This window comes from Mesoplodon densirostris, chromosome X (assembly GCF_025265405.1).
Source record: "Mesoplodon densirostris isolate mMesDen1 chromosome X, mMesDen1 primary haplotype, whole genome shotgun sequence".
Classification (NCBI taxonomy): Eukaryota; Metazoa; Chordata; class Mammalia; order Artiodactyla; family Ziphiidae; genus Mesoplodon; species Mesoplodon densirostris.
The window spans coordinates 83,637,619-83,651,204 of record NC_082681.1 but is presented as its reverse complement, the minus strand read 5'-3'; the positions used below and the strand labels follow the sequence as shown (position 1 = coordinate 83,651,204).

Sequence of the window (13,586 nt, the reverse complement as noted above, 5' to 3'; positions counted from 1 at the left end):
ATATTAAGGAATGGAGGTAGATTTGAAATATAAGGCTTCCAGATGCCAAGGTTTGTATATTTTCTCACTGTACCTTGGCGCTTGAATACATGATGGGAGATAACTGAATATAACTATTAGACAGTGGGGCCCTGAGAGAGATTGCAAAAGGTCAGGATAGAAAAACTGGTGTCATGTCAACCTGGCCAGTTTCTTGACAACTGTAGGCCCAGATATATGATGTATGACTGACTGGCTCAAAAGATTAACATTATCACAGTTGTCCCTCCATCCACCAGTGTTCCTAGCTTGCTGTTCCTCTGACACTAGCCCTACTGAACAACAGTACTCCAAGGGATAATTCCTTTTGGGGGTGGTCCCCAATTTCTGGTCTTTCTACCCTACCTTTCCAGCTCACCTCAGTAGAGTGAAAGGCTGGGTACTTCAAAGGGTACAGTGAGCTCCAGTCTGTCTCCAGAGCTTTCAGCTGTGTTCCGCCTCAAGGTCTCAGCTCTAGCATGGGAAGCAGAGCTGGAAAACTTTCGCAGGTCCAGCTCTGTGCATTCGATGGGAGTGTGGACCCAGTGGGAGTGGCTCTCTGAGGCACAGGAGGCCAAGGTAAAAGACTCCTGTGTGGGGAGGCCACGAGCCGAGCTGCAGTTGTCATCCAGGATGGGGTTAAGTGCCTGGGTCTCAAAGATGCTTTCACTCAGTGGGAACTCAGGACTGGTCTCCTGGCCAGGTGGCATGGGGAAGAGAGATTCCTCCTCCGCTGCCTCGTCAGCCTCATACTGCAGCGAACCTCCTGAAACTTGAAGCAGAAAGTCACTGTGTCACCCAAAGATAGGGGCTCCTCTCAGCGGGGCACCTGGTCCTGAGCACAAAATCAGGAAAGATCTGGGAACTAGTGCTCCCCCTCCCATCCCTGGGGACCAGAGCACCTAGCACCAGGCTGAGGTGACACAATTGAGAAACATATTTACATTGGGGTATCAGATTGAGGCTACCTGGTGGTGGATCAGGGGAAATTGTCAATTTCTCCAGAGAAAGAGAAATCCTTTGTGGGAAGCAGGATTTTAACAACCCCCACACCAGACATGATCTTTATTCCCTGGTGTTATGCCTGTGTATATGTTGTGCTATATGGCAAAAGGCACTTTGCAGGTGGAATTAAGATTATGGACCTTAAATTAGGTAGATTATCCTGGATTACCCAGGTGGGCCCAATGTAATCACATGTGTCCTTAAAAGGGGAAGATGGAGGCAGAAGAGTCAGAGAGAGTATCAGATATGTGAAAGGAAAAGTACTTGACCACCATTGCTAGTTTTGAAAATGGAATGGGTCATAAGTCAAAGAGTGGGTGGTGTCTAGAAACTTGGAATGGTCCTCAGCAGACAGTCAGCAAGGAAATGGAACCTCAACGTTATAACTGCAAGGAACTGAATTATTCCACCTTTCTGAATGATCAAGGAAATTGATTCACCTCTTGATCTTCCAGAAAGGAATGCAGCCTTGGCAACACCTTGATTTTAGCCTAGTGAGACTCTGAGTCAAGATCCAGCCAAGCTTACAAAGCTTCTGATCTATGGCAATGGTGAGATAATAAATGGGTGATGTTTTAAGCCATTAAATTTGCCATAATTTGTTCTGGCAGTGATAGAAAATTAAAACACCTTTCATGCATAAGTCTGATTCAACATCAGGTTACAAACTGAGCGCCTATGGGGTGTGTGTTTGTTTGACCCTTGCATTGTGGTTGTGGTAGTTTTTAATTATAACTCATTGTCATAACTTAAAACTATTTCATATAAAAATCCAGAGTTTTGGCTTCTCTTGAAAATTCAGAAGATCTTGAAACATTGAATATTCCTACATGGTAACAAACAGCTGAAGCTGAGTAGTAGATTCCTCTTTAGACAGGGGATGAACTATTCAGTTTGCCACCGTCTCTACTCCTCTCTAATGAACCTTATATTGGATCCAATTCACATATTAATCTCCCTTATACAACCCTAGTATGCATGTAAGTCAGTGACTCCTGATAAACACCTCCTGATAAATGAGAAAATGTCTAATCTTATTTCCCCTGTGGAGACCCTGAGGGAGTTGCTTGCCCTCGTATCCCCAGAAAAGGGTACTGCATTATTATCTTGAGGACAGAGGAGGGGCAGAGAAGCGTTACCCATTTCTCTTCTCCTGAGGCAGGAGGAGGGAGACAGGCAGCTCTCAGATGTTGCCTCATCTTCTTCTTTCCGGGCCCTGGGGCCCAAATGCTTCATTTCCCATGTTTCATGCCCATGCCCAGGGACTGGGCAACAGCTCTTATCTGAGAAACTGGCCTCCAAAGTCAGAGACAGGATGATCCACCCTCAGCCACAATGTTCCAGGAGACACCAGAGAGTAGAGGAGAGAGAATTAGAGTTTGAGAAGGGTCATAAAGGGATAACAGTGTTGCCCTTGTGCCCTGCATCCCCTGGAATCCTAGATTCACCTCCACTTAAGTAAGAGGGAGAGCCAAACATATCTTCTAGGCTTTTTGAAGATCATCTGGCAGACCCTAGATCCAAAGTGACCAAGGTAGGCCTATAGAAGCAGAATCTTTCCACACAGAGAGGTTGAAAAAAGTTGTGTTGCTTTGGGCCCAATATCCAGTGGGCTGAGGAGGAGTCCTTAGCACCTGTGTATCTAGTAGAATGTATCCTCCTCTTTCCTTACTAAATCAACTCCAGTTACTAGCCTGGGTTCCTATTTTGGTGCTTCTGTCTAGCTCTCAGCTCCCTTGATGGCACTGAAGCTGCACTGAACTTCAGTACTCTTGACTAAAGATCTAAACCCTTTTCTGGTCTTGGCTAACTACCATCCCACCTCCCCTATATCTGCCCTCGGTGACCTGGAATTCTTGTCTCATATCCTTGGCTAATGGCTGGACTTGTGCTGAAAATAGATCATGATGTTACTCCTGATTTTAAATATGACCTTCCATCTAAAATTTCACATGGCCATCTCCTATGGGCTGGGCCAGACCTCTGGTTATTATTATTGTCTGAGGAAAAATGTCTAAGTTTGCCAATTCCTCTGGACATTGGGCTCTCAGTTACCCACATTTGGTATACTACTATACTGATAACCACTGCCTGAGAACTCACCCACTTTTATTATAGTCATGTCTCATTCCAGCCAGCCTTCCTCCTTTCCTGACATACTCCAGAATCTATACCTATTAGTAGATATAACTAATTGGAAAAGAACTTAGAAATCAACTCCATCTCTCATTTTAAAGATTAAGGAGAAAGAGGCCCAAAGAAGCTAGATGACTTGTCTAAAGTTACACAGTGATTTAGAGGTAGATTGGACTAGGACTTCAGATGCCTTTCCCAAGGGTTTTCCCATAATGTTGTAGCCCTTTATGAATCACCACACCTTAATGAACCAGGTCCTATAAACTCATAGGGTCAGCCTCAATCATCTCTGAAGTCCTGTGCATTCTATTGCCACCCCAGATACTTCAGCACTGTAGGGAATGTCCATTAACTCTCAACCCCAAGAAATTCCTCTCTTCTGCTAGTTAGAACCTTGTTCCTGATTCATGTAATATGTGAAGCAGCTACCCTTACCACGCTGGCAATTTCTGTTGAAGAACTGCTTGCAGTAGAGGAAGAAGAGCCCCAGGAAGGCCAGGGTAAACACCATGAGCAGACTGCTCACCAGTGCAACAAGTGTGACCTCCTGAGGGGTTACTGTGGGTACATCTGCCTTCACTAAGCTCAACTGGAAGGCACCTGTGAGACAAGAAAGTGGGGGAGGTCAGTCACTGTAGGTAGTCAATAGTCACCCTGACACTGGGCCTGGACTTCCTCAGGCCAGCACCATATCCCCAGGGTCTTCCTCAACTAGGGCTGCTAAACGGGTTCTACTTCTTTGTAGAGCAGGGAAAAGTATAAAGAACAAAGTGGAAGAACTAGCATATACTGCTGGTATGGTATAAATTAGTATAGTTATTTGAAGATGCACATATCCTGTGGTCTTTCCATGTCACATTCAGTTATATAACCTAGACAAATAGAAACAAACTAAAATGTTCATCAGTAGGGCACAGGATAAATCAATCATGATATAATTATATGATGTAATATTATTATATAGCATTTAAAATAAAAGACCTGTATGGATCAATATAAATAATCCAGAGAGGAAAAGCAAATTGGAGAAAGAGAGTATATAACTTGATATCATTTATATAAAATGTTATAAAATATAAAATCATATCATATAGAATATATTGCTTATGAATATATATATGTATATATATATATATATCAAAAAATAATACAAGTATCAAAACATGAGTGGAGAGTATGGCAGAGTCACAGTGCTCACCAGTTATCCACATGCTTCTCTGCATTTCCCATACACCCTTGTAGTAAGGCCATAAGAGTACTTCTGGCCAATGGACTGTGAGTGGAAGTAATGTGTGTCACTTGCAGACTGAAGTAATTAAAAGCCAGTACGTCTCCTCTATCTCTTACCCTGTCCCATCAACCTGGAAGCCACATGGTTTGATGGTATAGTTACAAGATAGAGTAAGATCTTTGCATATGAAAAATAAAGTTTTCATGAAATCACTGAGATTTGGGGGTTTGTTACTGTAGCATAGCCTACCAACAAGATACACACAATTTCATGATAGTGGTTGCCTCTGGGGAGGTAAGGAGAGAATGGAACTCAGAAAGGGTCAAAACACAAATTCCATTAAACCTGTGGAATCTTCATTTAAAAAAAATATCTGAAGCAAATATGCAAAATTTTAAGATTTATTAATTATTGATGCTGTGTAACTGAGCATTTTTATTTTTATATTTTTCTTCATTTAAAATATTTCTACATATTTGAAATACTTCATGTTTTAAAAAGATATCAATAAATTAAAAAAATAATAAGTGAGTAGACATATAGTTGGTAGATAGACAAAAATGATAGACAGATAAATGCATAGTGATATGGGCATAGACTAGATCCTAGTACTTCATTTAGCCTTTTACTAGTCCTAAGCATTAGGGACTCCTATAAACTTCAAATAAATAATCCACAAGTGTACAAATGTTATAATTTACAAAATGCTTTCTAACCTCTTGTTTCACTAGAACTAGGCAGCATCCCATAAGGTATGAAGGACAATGATTTTCATGACTTACATTTTTTCAGGTGAGGGAAATGACGTGCAATGAGATTCAATAATTTATAGAAGGTTACACAGATAATATATTGCAAAACTATTACTCAAATCTAACCAATTCCCTTGCCAATCTACCCTATAGGAGGGAGTATGAGGGGGTAGGGGAAGTCTTTACTATGCTGTCTTGCTGTCACCCAATGGATTGGGGAAGAAAGGGGAGAAGAGAACTGGATACACACACTGAACCTCAGAGGTGGGGGTCTGCTTCGTGCACGGGATACACTCTTGATCCTGCAGGCCTCCAATACGTGTCTTTTGGTAGAACCTGTAGTCAGAGCAATAAGAAATGGCAAGATGATCAAAAAAGCAATGTACTTGGATTGGTCCTTCTTGAACCATAGGCAAATTCTAAGAGTCTTGTCCTCCAGGAAGCCATCACTCACTCTGACCCCTCGTGAGTTCTCTGCCTCTATGTCTGACTCTGACTCAGAGTTCCAGATGCTCCACCTCTTCCCCCATTCACCAAACCCTATAACCAAAAGGGGAACTAGTCTCACAAGAGAAGGAAACACTGCTTTGACACCAACCGCTTCCTAATCTCTTCTAGGTCTACAGTGAGATTTACCTTGAAACTTGGGCCTGAGCTAAGCATGCCAGCATGATAAAACAGCTGTTAGTACTCATCTGTAATTGACTGTGTGCTAAGTACTTTATAAGAGGATCTTGAAAAAATACTGCTTCTCCCTCATGGGAGCTTAAACTCATCATGATATGGACAGTAAGAATACTTCAACTAGGCCCTGAGAGGTAAGGATGAGGGAGACCTCCAAGGGCTAGAGAATGCCCAGAAGAGCTTGGCCTTATATAGCAGGCTCACCTGGGCAGACAGTCCCCACAGACGGCATTAGAGGCAGCTGTACAGTTCTCCTTCTGGATACGATTGATGACAGCACAGGTGATGCAAGTCTGACATCTATGGTGGCCCCAGCTGCTTTTGTATCTGCGGGGAGGGCAGGCTGTGCAGTATGCATCTCCGCCTTCTCCATAACCACAATCCTTCAGTGAAATGGGAGTCACTAACATTACTCTACAGAAACTTGGAGAGAAGATTAGCTATGGGACAAGTGGACATTGTACAGAGTAGCATTTTACAAACTGCAAGTTGCAACACATTACTGAGTCATGACATCAGTTTACAGTCAGCATAGGTTAGGTTATGCTATGGTAAAAAAGTAAACTCCAAACCTCAGTGTCTTAAAAGAACAAAAATTTATTTCTCACTCACACTATTTTGCTTACCAGAGATTTCCTGGGGGCTCTGTTTTACATCATACTTACTGGGTTACCCAGAGTGATGGAGGCTTCATCTTTGTGCTACCATGATTGGAGCATCAGAGAAAAGAGAATATTGTGACCTGTGCACTGGCTCTTAAATTCTTCCCCCAGAAATAACTCATTTCATTTTGCTCACGTCCTTCACCACACACATCACCTGATCATTAGTAACTACAAAAGTAAAAGAAAGTATAATTCTATAGTGTGCCAGAGCTGAGGAACTGGAAATATTTGACAATGAACACTAATCACTACCTATCTTAGTATTGTTTTGTAGAACTTTTACAGATGAAATATGTAAGTATGTGTTGGGTTGTGATGAAAAATTTATTTCTTACATTTTACTGAACTGTAGTTGACCCACAACATTATATTAGTTTCAGAGTACAACACGGTGATTCAAAAATTTTATAGATAACACATCATACAAAGTTATTATATTATTGACTGTAATCCCTGTGATATACACTACATCTCTGTGGTGTATTCATTTTTATAACTGGTAGTTTGTACCTCTTAATTTTCTTCACCTATTGGGCTGTCCAAAAAGTTCGCTCGGGTTTTTCTGGATGTTAGGAAAAAACTTGAACGAACTTTTTGGCCAATCCAATATTTTGCCCCTACCCATACCCTCCTCTCCTCTGCCAACCACTAGTTTGTTCTCTGTATCTGTGAGCCTGTTTCTGTTTGGTTTTATTTGTTTATTTGTTTTTCAGGTTCCACATATAAGTGAAAACATACAGTATTTGTTTTTCCCTGTCTGATTTCACCTATTACTCCACCCCTCTCCTCTCTGACAACTACTAGTTTGGTCTCTACATCTGTGATTGTCTCTGTTTTGTTACATTTATTTGTTTGTTTTGTATTTTTAGATTCCACATATAAGTGAAGACATACTGTATTTGTCTTTCTCTCTGACTTATTTCACTTAACATAATACCATCTAGACACATCCATGTTGTTGTAAATGACAAGATTACATTATTGTTTATGGCTGAGTAATATTTCATTGTGTGTGTATGTATATATATATATATATATATATATATATATATATATATATATATATATATATACATACCACACCTTCTTTATCCATTCATCTGTTGATGGACACTTAGGTTGCTTCTACATCTTTGCTACTATAAATAATGCTTCAATGAACACTGGGATGCATATAACTTTTTGAATTAGTGTTTTCATTTTCTTTAGATAAATACCCAAGGTGGAATTGCTGATTCAAATGGTAGTAATATTTTTAAGTTTTTGAGGAACCTTTATATTGTTTTCCATAATGGTTTTACCAAATTGTATTCCTACCAACAGTGCATGAGGGTTCCCTTTTCTCCACATCCTCTCCAACGTTTGTTATTTCTTGTCTTTTTGATGATAGCCATTCTGACAGGTGTGAGGTGATACCTCATTGTGACTTTGATTTGCATTTCCCTGATGATTAGTGATGTTGAAAATCTTTTCATGTGTCTGTTGGCCATCTATATGTCTTCTTTGGAAAAATGTCTATTCTGGTCCTCTGCCCATTTTTAATTGGGTTGTTTGTGTTATTTTGATGTTAACTGTTATGAGTTATTTGTATATTTTGGATATTAACCTCTTAGTGGATATGTCATTTGCAAATATATTCTTCTATTCAGTAAGTTGCCTTTTTATTTTGTCGATGTGCTTTGCTGTGCAAGTTACAGACAATATCACAGAAATATAAATAATCATGAGAATACTATGAACAATTATATGCCAACAAATTGGACAACCTAGAAAAAATGGATAAATTTCTAGAAATATACAATCTTTTAAGATTGAATCTTACTCTTGGAAATGCTCAAACATGTTTGAATAAAGATGGTATAGAGGAGAGATGAGTGATCCAGCTGAATATTGTCTCAGGTCTGGTATTGACTCAGTGTGACTCTAGCTAGCCCCTCTCCATTTCCAAGCATCAGAGTCCCCAACACCTGAGGATATTAAAATAAATGGTCTCTAAATATTCTTCCAGCTCTGGCATTCTAATCTAGGAACAAAGATCCTGCCTGTTATAGCATAGCTCTTTGTCAAAGACACAATTCTACTTAACAAGGGATATTAATTATTTGTTTGCTGTGGAAAAAGTTGGCTGGTTGTTCACTAAACTCATTCACCTTTCTTCCTGGGAATACCACTTGTCAACATTTTCTAACCCAACACAAGTCTGTAGGGACATGTGCCTAATTTCCAGCCAATTGAATATGGATAAAATGATGTATGCATCTCTCAGGCCTGGCTCAACAAAAAAAAACTGTATTTTTTTCTTTATACTTATTTTATAATTAAAATATCCTTAATTTTCTTTATGCTTTGATCTTCTGGTGCACAGGAACACCCAGAGAGATGTTGGAATCAATATATTAAAAATGACAGAGGGGGCCTCCCTGGTGGCGCAGTGGTTGAGAGTCCGCCTGCCGATGCAGGGGATACGGGTTCGTGCCCCGGTCTGGGAGGATCCCATATGCCGCGGAGCGGCTGGGCCCGTGAGCCATGGCCGCTGAGCCTGCGCATCCGGAGCCTGTGCTCCGCAACGGGAGAGGCCACAACAGTGAGAGGCCCGCGTACGGCAAAAAAAAAAAAAAAAAAAAAAAAATGACAGAGGACATCAGGGATATGGAGGAGGCAGCAGCTCTGAGCTTTCATTCTCTCACAGAAGTGTAGCAACACAAACAGAAACTGTCAGAATCAATGTTGTCAGAACTCTGGGAAACAGTCAAACATTTACAACAATGAAGCAAATGCTGAACCAAGAAAAAGGCATCTTGAAAATGATAGGAAAGTTTTGTGCCATTTTTACTAGCCCTTACTGCACCCCTCTCCCCAGCAACAGTCCTAAAGTGAAGGCAGTCTTAAAGTAGCAGCAGCCTGAGTTCCTAGTGTGAAACCCTCACCCCTAGTTCCAGAGTGAGCTAAGCAAAACTTATTCAAAAATTATTGTGTATGTCTATTTTAACCTGTTATCTGAAGGACAGATACCAGGTGCTCATCTCTGTTTCACTCAATTCAGAATGCAGGCTGGAAAATGGGTGGGCACTTGTTAAAAATTTTGCAAAGCAAACTAATAAACTAGAGATGCCTGGGACAATAAATTATGGCCGGAGACATATAATAGACTGCTTAAGTCTGGAGAAAAAGCTGGAGAAGATTCTTTGGGAAATTAGTATATTCAAAAGCACCAATATATATGGGGGAAGTTTAGAAAGGCCCATGTATGGCTGGAGACATATAATAGACTGCTTAAGTCTGGAGAAAAAGCTGGAGAAGATTCTTTGGGAAATTAGTATATTCAAAAGCACCAATATATATGGGGGAAGTTTAGAAAGGCCCATGTATGTCCAGGGCAAGACACATGACTAGAAAAATATGGAGAAGATCCAAAGCTTACACACCGGACTGATACATAGGCTAAGTGCCAGTTTGGTTAAGTGTTGAAAAAAAAAAAAAAAGGAGTGCTTCAGCACAGAGCCAATGTTCAAATATTGGGAGAGATATGTGGGTTTCTTGGTTGCTACTGTTGTTGTTTACTTTTAACTGCTGGCACTCAAGGAAATTCCTGTCAAAATATTAGCTGAACAAGATCCACACAGACTTCAGTGATCAATATGACAAAGAATACAGTCTTTGCACAAATAGTTTGGTTAAAACACCTAAACAAATGGACTACTATAGCTATCATCAAATAAAGTAACAGCAACAGAAAACAGCTAAATATGGGGAAGGGGGAGAATCTGATTTCCAGTTACCACATTATAATTAAAACAGTTTTCAAAAACAATAACAACAAAAACACAAGGCATAAAAATAAACAGGAATGTATGGCCCACTTAAAGTAACAAATAAAATTGACAAACTGTTCCTGAGGAAGTCCAGACATCAGATTTACTAGACAAAGACAAAAAAGTACTGTATTAAATATGTTCAAAGAAAAACATAGACAAAGAACTAAAGAATATAAAGAATATAAGAAAATAAATGTATTTTAAAAAGGGATATAAAAAAAAGAAAAATTGTAAAAAGGAACTAAACAAATGCTAGAATTGAAAAGTAAAATAACTGAAATTAAAAATTCACTAGAAGAGTTCAACAGCAGATCTGAGCAGGTGGAAGAACAAATGATGAAACTTGAAACATGACAGTTGAAATTATTCAGTCTGAGGAGCAGAAATTTAAAAAGAATGAAGTAAGTAAACAAAACCTAAGAGACACCATCAAATGGACCAATATACACATTATGTGAGTCACAGGAGTAAGAGAGAGAGAAAGATAAAGAAGCAGAAAGAATATTTGAATAAATAATGGCTGAAATTTCTCAAAATTGACAAAAGACATGAATAACACATCCATGATGCTCAACAAACTTCGAGTTGGAAAAACTCAAAAAGACCCATATGAGACATAAGCAAGATGTGGATAGCCAAAGACAAAATGAAAATCTTGAAGCAGAAGGAGAGAAAAAATCTGTCAAGTACAAGTGATCCTCAATAAGATGCAAAGTTGATTTCTCTTCAGAACCTGGAAGCTGGAAGGCAATAAGATAACATATTTAAGTGTCAAAAGAAATAAACTATTAACCAAGAATTTTATACCCAGCAAAAAATCCTTCAAAAATGAGGGAGAAATTAAAATATTCCTAGATAAATAAAAGAAGCTAAAGGAGTTTGATACTATTAGACTTGTACTTCAATAAACATTAAAGGGAGTCCTTCAGGTTAAAATGAAAGGACCCTAGATAGTAACTCAAAGGCATAAAAAGAAGTCAATATCTCTGGTAAAGTTAAATACATGGGCAAATACAGAAGACAGCATTATTGAATATTTGGTTTGGAACTCTGCCTTTTATTTTCTATATTATTTAAAAGAAAAATTAATAAAATAGTAACAAAAATAATAATAAATCTATGTTATTGCACATACAATGATTAAGATAAAAACCAAAGTGACAAAAATAACATAGAGGAAGGTGATATCAAACTGTATAACTGTCGAGTTTTTGTATGTTATTGAAATTAACTTGGTATTAATTTAAAATATATTGTTAAAATTTAGTATGCAATATATAAAATAGATAATTGGTAAAGACCTACTGTATAGCACAGGGAACTCTACTCAATACTCTGTAATGGCCTATGTGGGAAAAGAATCTATAAAAGAGTGGATATATGTATATATATAACTGATTCATTTTGCTGTACACCTGAAACTAGCACAACATAGTAAATCAACTATACTCCAATATTTTTTTAAAAAAAATAAATAAAATTTAGTATGTTAAAGGGAATCCACATGGTAACCTCAAAGAAAATATATTAAAAGAAAACCCCACACACAAAATAAATGATAAGGGAATTAAAACTTTTCACTGCAAAAAATCAACTAGCACAAAAATGGCAATGTGGAAGAAAATGAACAAAAATGGCATAAGAAATACATAAAACTAATAATAAGATGTCAGAAATACTCTCTTATCAGTACTAATCTTTATGTATATGGATTAAACTCTCCAAAGGCACAGATTGATGGATTGGATAAAAGGAACATAATCCACTTATATACTATATGAAAAGATTCATTTAGATCCAAAGACACAAATGGGTTGAAAGTAAAAGAAAGGAAACATATTCCATGCAAATAGTCCTGAGAAGAGAATTGGGGTGTCTATACTGATATCAGACAAAATAGACTTTAAGTTAAAACTTTTACAAGGGAAAGGGAAGGATATTATATATTTATAAATGGTCAATACATCAAGGAGATATAACAACTCTGAACATAAGTACACCAAATAACAAATCCCCCCAAATCTATGCAGCATTGACAAAATTTAAGTGAGTAATAATGGTTCTAAAAAATAGTTGGAGACTTGAATACCAACTTCAATAAGAGATTGGATATCTAGACAGAATGTCAATAACAATGTAGAGGGCTTTAACAACACTATAAAACAACTAGATGTAACTGACATTTATAGAACACTACACCTAATAAAAGAAGAATATACATTCTTCTCCATTACACATGAAACATTCTGTAAGTTAGACCACATACATTAGGTTATTAAACAAGTTTCAATAAATTTTAAAAGACTGAAATCATACAAAGTGTCTTTTCTGACCACAAGACAATGATGATATAAATCAATAACAGAAAGAAAATTGGAAAATACACAAACATGTGGAATTAAATACCACATTCTTAAAAAACTAGTGGGTTGAAGAAAAAATGTTAAGTGAAACTGTAAATTACTTAAAGCTGAATGAAAATATAAACACCACATACCAAAATGTATGGGATACAGCAAGGCAGTAGGAGTCTGAGGAAAATTTATACCTGTAAATGCCTATATTAAAAAAGAAAAGATATTTCAAATAAATAATCTAAATTTATACCACAAGGAACTAGAAAAAACATAACAAAGTAAGCCCAAAGCTAGCAGAAGGGAGGAAATAATAGATTAGAGTGGAGATAAATAGACTAGTAAAACAGTAAAATCAATAAAAAGTAGATTCTTTGAAAAGATGAACAAAATTGGCAATCCTTCTAATCCTTCAGCTATACTGACAAAGAAAAAAGAGAGAAGATAAAGATGACTAAAATCAGAAAGGAAAGTGGGGGATTCCTGACAGAATGGCAGAGTAGGAGGACCTGAGCTCACCTCTTCTCACAAAAACAACAAAATCACGAGTACCTTCTGAACAACCATTGACAAAAAAGGACTGGAAACTACCAAAAAATATATTTTACATCCAAAGACAAAGAAGTCACAATGAGATGATAGGATCCTGTACCTGCCAGGTGGGCAACCAACAAACTTTAAAATAATTATACTGCAGAGGTTCTCCCACAGGAGTGAGAGTTCTGAGCCCCACATCAGGCTCCCTAGTCTGCTGGTCTGGTATCAGGAGGAGGAGCCCCCAGAGCATTTGGCTTTGAAGACCAGTGGGGCTTGATGGCACGAACTCCACAAGACTTGGGGAAATAGAAGGAATATTCTTAGAGAACACACACAAGGTTCGTACAAACTGGGACCTAGGGGGAAAAGAAGTGACTTCATAGCAGCCT

General features: G+C 38.2%; 1 protein-coding gene across 1 annotated transcript in view; it reads right to left on the bottom strand.

The window, feature by feature from the left end:
* Positions 1–398: 398 nt before the first annotated feature.
* EDA2R (ectodysplasin A2 receptor) overlaps positions 399–13,586 on the bottom strand; it is a 103,742-nt gene continuing 90,554 nt past the window's right edge. The window contains exons 3-6 of the mRNA XM_060087525.1: positions 6,031–6,209; positions 5,393–5,478; positions 3,595–3,759; positions 399–790 (exon numbers count right to left, since the gene is read on the bottom strand). Of these exons, the coding sequence (XP_059943508.1) occupies positions 399–790; positions 3,595–3,759; positions 5,393–5,478; positions 6,031–6,209 (822 nt within the window). The remainder of the gene's footprint in view (positions 791–3,594; positions 3,760–5,392; positions 5,479–6,030; positions 6,210–13,586) is intronic.